The sequence below is a fragment of the Alexandromys fortis genome, unplaced genomic scaffold (assembly GCF_014885135.2).
Source record: "Alexandromys fortis isolate MF-2015 unplaced genomic scaffold, M_Fortis_MF-2015_v1.1 scaffold_140, whole genome shotgun sequence".
NCBI classification, from domain to species: Eukaryota; Metazoa; Chordata; class Mammalia; order Rodentia; family Cricetidae; genus Alexandromys; species Alexandromys fortis.
The window spans coordinates 4,810,951-4,817,044 of NW_026068048.1; the positions used below are offsets into that span (position 1 = coordinate 4,810,951).

The window sequence follows — 6,094 nt, forward strand, 5'->3', positions numbered from 1 at the left end:
ACAGGAACCAAAAGCTACAGAGAAACCCTGTCTCGAAAAGCCAAAAAAAAAAAAAAAACAAAAAAAACTTGCCTTCCAGCTCAGTGTTGTCTGAGGCACACACACCCAGCCCATGAGCACTGACTTCCAAGAGGCAGGAGGCTTGCTCACTGAATTTCTTCCCTGCAGGGGTACAAGAAACAGGCTGCTCTGAAACTGGGGGACATCCATCACCGCCTGATGGAACAGCAGGAGGACTTTGCTGGCAAAGCAGCTCAGTACCAGAAGGAGATGCGGCACCTGCAGCGGATGCTGCGGGAAAAGCAAGAGGTCCTGGATGAGGCGCTGCAGCAGAAACGGTAGGTTGTGAGTCTGCGCACACGAGCAAGCAGCAGCCAGAAGGGCACCTCGGGTGCCCTCCTCTCGCACTGCTCCTTTGAGGCAGGGTCTCTCTGGGATCCTGGTGCTTGTATTTTCTTAACTAGACTGGAAGCCAGCCAGCCCCATAATCTACTGTCTTTTGCCACCCTGGGAGCTAGAGTTACATGTGTGTGTTTTGGGTGCCTGTCTTCTTACTCGAGGCTGGGATCTAAACACCCGGCCTCATGATTCCACAGCAAGTAATGCCACAGCCCAGAATCACTGAGCCAGCTCTCTCTCCAGCCCCTGTTCCCATCTTTGTTCTTTCTGTGTGTGTGTATTGTGGTGTGTGTATGTGTGTGTAGTATGTGTGTGTTGTGTGTGTGTATGTGTGTATGTGTGGTGTGTGTGTGTAGTGTTTGCTTGTTTTTAGATGCTCTGTAGCCCAGGCTGGTCTTCATTTCAGTCTTTGCCGCAGCCTCTCACGTGCTGGCATGGCAAGCACACGCTAATGTTGAAGGAGCTGCGGGCTGCGTTCCTGCCACCCAGCTCCCGGCCGCCTGGCTAGTTTATGCCCCGAAATAACAACACACAAACTGTATTCTTTTAAACACTGCTTGGCCCATTAGCTCTAGCCCTTACTGGCTAATTCCCATATCCCGATCAATCCATCTCTAATAATCTGTGTAGCACCAGTTTTACCGGGAAAGATTCAGCATGTCTGACCTGGCGGCTTGCTTCATCACGCCTGCCCTGGAGCGCAGAAGCATAGCGTCTGTCTGAGGCCTCTTACCTCACTTCCCCTTCCTCCCAGCATTCTATTCTGTTTACTCCACCCACCTATGTTCTAACCTATCAGCGCCAAGCAGTTTCTTTATTAATTAACCAATGACCTTCCTCCATCACGCTAACAATACTGAGTTACCATTTTTTAAAAATAGGTGGTCCATTATCTTATTCTATTGCTGTGAAGACACATCATGACCATGGCAACACTTATAAAAGAAAGTATTTAATTGGGGCTGACTTACAGATTCGGAAAGTTAGTCCATTATCACCATGGTGGGGAACATGGTAACCTACACATGGGCATGGTGCTTGAGAAGTAGCTGGGAGCTATGTTTGTAGGCAGAAGGCAGAGAGATGGAGACAGAAAGAGATGGGGTGGGAGGCTTTTGAAATCTGCCCCCAGTGTCACACCTTCTCCTCACAGCCACACCTCCTAATCCTTCCAAACAGTTCTTTAGCTGCGGACCAAGCTTGCAAACATGTAAGCCTATGGGGGTCATTCGTATTCAAAACACCGCAGCCATCCTTCTCTTTCTTTCTCCTGTCCTGCTGAGTGTGGTGACCCGGGCCTGTTACCTTGGGAAGTGGAGGCAGGAGGATCAGGAGTTCAAGGTCATCTTTGAACATTGTGCTGCTGGCCTGAGCTAACTGAGATCTTGTCTCAAAAAATACTTCTCCTTTGGGGCCAGGCACACATGTGGTGCACAGGCATACATGCAGACAAAACACTTATATACATAAAGGTAAAAAATAACATTTTTTATAAAAAAAAACCTGTACAAAACCCACTTTTCTATCACTTTATATTCTGCAGTTTTGCTGTATGTTCAAAGTTTCTTCTCATTTATATACTGGGTATAAATAATACTATGTTATTTGGACTCTGGGATGTTACGTCTTTCTTTAGAGCTAGGAAAATTTCAGACATCATCCCTCTGGGCTATTTGTTTTGAGACAGGTTCTCACTGTGTAGCCCTGTCTATCCTGGAACTCAACTCTGTATACCAGGCTGGCCTCGAACTCACAGAGATCCTCCTGCCTCTGCCTCCTGAGTGCTGGGATAACGGCTCACCCTGAACTTCTGAGTGCTCCTCACGCCTTAGCCTTTTGAATACTGAGCTCATGCAACACCACACTGCTGAGAAGCATGCATGCATGCGCGCGCGCACACATACACACACATACTCCACATACACACACACACACAATGGTGTGACTGTCTCGTTGCTTCTCAGTGTCCTTGTGGAACTCAGGTTAGGTAGAGGTCAGATCCTCTTGCTGAGCCCTATACTTGGTACCTTTCAAAGTTTCCAACTATTAGCTTTTCTGGTCTTCATTTTAGTGGTTTGTCTGTCTGTCTGTTTTCTGCCCAGCTTTTCTATTTAGTTATCTCTTTGTCTGTGCTCAGTGTTGGACCTTCTCAGCCCTAAGGTTTTGGTTCAGCAACCGTTGTGAAACTAAAACAGGAGAAATATCCTGTGCAGGCTAAGGGTTCTGTTTGCAGTTAAGACAGGTAAGGATAAGTGGCTGTTTGTTCAGTGTTTGTTTGGCCCATCAGCATCAGATATACTTGATCACGGGTGGCTGGGAGGTGCATGGACAGGACGTATTTCAGGAAGTATGCCTGTCCCTGATTGGACCTGAGGGGAGGTGTGGTGAATTATGGGTTTTGCCTTTTTAAGCTCCTGGGAACCATGACTCGTGGCCATTTCCTGGGAACCCGGGCATGGACCTGGCCAGAGTCCATCCACCTGCCCTGTATTTAAAACTTGCTTCAGATTTGGCTTTAAATTGTGGTAGTGGTCTTATTCTTGACATTTCTGGAGGCTCCAGCAAGATTCAGACCACCCACCCAAGTCTAACGCTGGACCTTCACTCTGAAACTTGAGGACTGAGGGGCCACCTCAGGAGGCAGATGCTCGGACTGTCAGGGTGAACTGCTGTGCTGAGGAAAACAGCAAGAGCCTCTGCCCAGTCATAGTCTGCCCTATTCTGTAGGACCCCAGTCTGGGACGTGGAGGGGGTTCCACTGCCCAGTCATAGTCTGCCCTATTCTGTAGGACCCCAGTCTGGGACGTGGAGGGGGTTCCACTGCCCAGTCATAGTCTGCCCTATTCTGTAGGACCCCAGTCTGGGACGTGGAAGGGGTTCCACTGCCCAGTCATAGTCTGCCCTATTCTGTAGGACCCCAGTCTGGGACGTGGAGGGGGTTCCACTGGACTTTAATATTCTCCTATCCAGGGCAAATTGCAGGCTGTTGCTCACCTGCCTGGTTCTGGTTGGTTGGAAAGTTTTGTCTGTCCGTTTTCAGTGTGTGGATGGGTCTGTCTGCTCTCTCTGCTGCCACCAGCTGCCAGCCACCACTGTGCCATGGCTGCTTTTGAGCTCTCTGGTCAGTGGATCTGGGTTAGCAGGAGTTGAGATGTCTTTGGGTGTGGCTGACACTGGAGTTGTTTTACACTGTCCTGGCTCTTGGACCGGAAGCATCTGTCACTGGAGGTCTGACTGCTTCAAGGCTCATATGCGCTATTGGAATTTCTTTTCTTTTTTAAAAGATGTGCGTGTGTCCATCCATTCGTCTATCTGTCTGTCTGTCTGTGTTTACACACGTGCATGGAGACCAGAAGTTGACATCAAAGTCTTCCACAGTCACTCTCCCCCGCTTTCTTCTCTGGACCCAGTCTCTCCATCTGGTTAGACCAGTGGACCAGCAAGACCAAGGATCCACACTCAGATCCTTGCTTGACTGACTGAGCCAACTCCCAGCCCCTGACTTCCTTCTCAGTTACGCTGTTTTCAACCCACCTCCTCCTTTTTTTTTTTTTTCTTCTCCAGAGAAATGGAAGGCGAGCTTGAAATGGTTCTGGAGTCCACTGCCAAGGAGAACAGAAGGATGCGAGGCCTTCTCCAGGCCACCCTGGAGAGGGGCAGCCCCCTGCACCCCAGAGCTCCTGAGGACACTTGCTACAGTGCCATCGCTCAGGGAGACCTGCTGATCGGCCACCATTTCAGCTACGGTGACGTGCAGTCTGCTGCTGCCATCGCCCGCCAGAGTCTGGGGGAGTCTGTGGCCTAGACCTCCTTGTGTGAGGTGGACTCCCCCCAAGCTCACGGTGGGTGGCTCCTCTCCTCAGGAAAGCCGGCGTGGCAAGGAAGCCAGGGGAAGCCCCTGAGTGACACAGGGAAGACAAATAAACCAGCCCAGGCACCAGATGCTTGTCCATGTTTCTTTTTTAAAGTGTTAGGTATGACCCCAGGGGTCTATACAGGCGAGGCAGCACTGGTCTGAGTCAGGGTCTCACCGTGCAGCCCAGGCAGGCCTTGAACATTTGATCTTCATGCCTTACTGTTATTCTTTATAAAGATATGGTGGTGGGGGGAACCAGTCCCAGGAGGGGCAGCAGTGGGATACCCAAGGCCTCAGCTGGGCAGAGGGGGGTCCCCCAGGCCTCAGTGGGTCCCCTTGGCAGGCGGGAGACCGCGGTGGGTGAGAGACAGACAGATATTCCATGCAGAGAGAGAGAGTTTGGGTATAGAGTTTATTTGGTGGGTTATGGAGGAGAAAGGGAGGAGGGAAGGGGAAAGGAGAAGAAGGGGGGGCAGTAGTTACCACTTCGGAAAAGGGACTGAAAGAGAGGGAGAGCAGGCTGGAGAGGTGGGGAAGGGAGTAGGTGGAGCTGGTCTCTTAAAGGGGCAGGGTACCTGTTGCGGGAGGTCCTTCCACCCCTCCAACCAATAGCTGCTGAGATACCAGCCCATTGGGGCATGGTTTCTCTCCCTTTAAAAAAACGGCTACTTCCTCCGCTTGCTCTCTTCACTTCCTGCTCTGCCTGTGACTAGACTCCCTTCCTGGTTGCGCAGAGGGCTGTTGTCTGGGACGGTGATCTGTAAGTTTTTTCCCCTTTAAATAAATACCACCCTATTAATCATAACTCCAAACTGGTGTGGCATTGTTCATGACTTATGCCTTCAGGTACCCAGGTGATAGAGAAGGTCAGCAAAATAATCCCACTTACCCTCCTCAGTGCTGGGATTACAGGAATGCCCTGCCACACACCTCTCTATATTGATGTGAGATGCTTCCTGTATACTGTGAATATGTGCTACTCTCATTGGTTGATAAGTAAAGCTTACTTGGCCTATAGCCAGGCAGGATATAGCTAGGCAGGAAAGCCAGCTGGAGGTACAGGGAGAAGGAGCTCTGAGTTGAGGTGATGCCAGTAGCAGGAGAAGCAAGATGCCAGCAAGCCAGTAACACCATGGCCACATGGCAAGACATAGATGAATAGAAATGGGTTAATTTAAATATAAGAGCAAGCTAGTAATAAGCCATTGTCATGGGGCAAGCATTGAGTAATATTAAGCCTCTGAGTATTTATTCAGGAACTGGTGGGCAGGAGAGAAGCCTCCAGTTACACCACATTGCTCCTAATGATGTGCTTGCTGCGTTTTCAGTGAGATCACAGCCTCTGGTCACACTGCTCCCGGGGCTGGCTCTGAGATGCTCCTAGCTGGGCCACTAAGAAAACAAGTGAAGAGCCGGGCGGTGGTGGCGCACGCCTTTAATCCCAGCACTCGGAGGCAGAGGCAGGCGGATCTCTGTGAGTTCTAGGCCAGCCTGGTCTACAAGAGCTAGTTCCAGGAGCTACAGAGAAACCCTGTCTCAAAAATCCAAAAAAAAAGAAAAAGAAAAAAAAGAAAACAAGTGAAGGTCATGGGGCAGATCAGGCTGCAGGAAATAGAAACTCAGTTCTTACAGGAAAGGGAAACTTATTTTTAACAATACAGTAGCCTCTGCCTTTAAAATGGAGTCAGGTAGGTTCCTCATTGTCAAGTGACTGTGAGAAGGATTTGAGACCGGCTGAGGCTTGGCTCTATTCAGTAAATTCTTAGGTCCTTTTGTAATGCCCAGACCACGGTGTCCCTATGCAAAAGCAAAGAGGCTTTATTCAAGCTCAAGCCTGGA

The 6,094-nt window shown here is 49.9% G+C and overlaps 1 protein-coding gene across 2 annotated transcripts in view; it reads left to right on the forward strand.

Annotated features, from left to right (window-relative positions):
- The window catches only part of Cep89 (centrosomal protein 89), a 40,971-nt gene extending 36,632 nt beyond the window's left edge, over positions 1-4,339 (forward strand). The window contains exons 18-19 of one of the 2 annotated variants that reach the window (XM_050118954.1): positions 169-338; positions 3,964-4,339. In XM_050118954.1, coding sequence (XP_049974911.1) covers positions 169-338; positions 3,964-4,204 — 411 coding nt within the window. In that variant the 3' untranslated portion in view covers positions 4,205-4,339. Of the gene's footprint in view, positions 1-168; positions 339-3,963 lie in introns of those variants that run through there. The other variant, XR_007588173.1, reaches the window with a different exon arrangement.
- Positions 4,340-6,094: the final 1,755 nt, after the last annotated feature.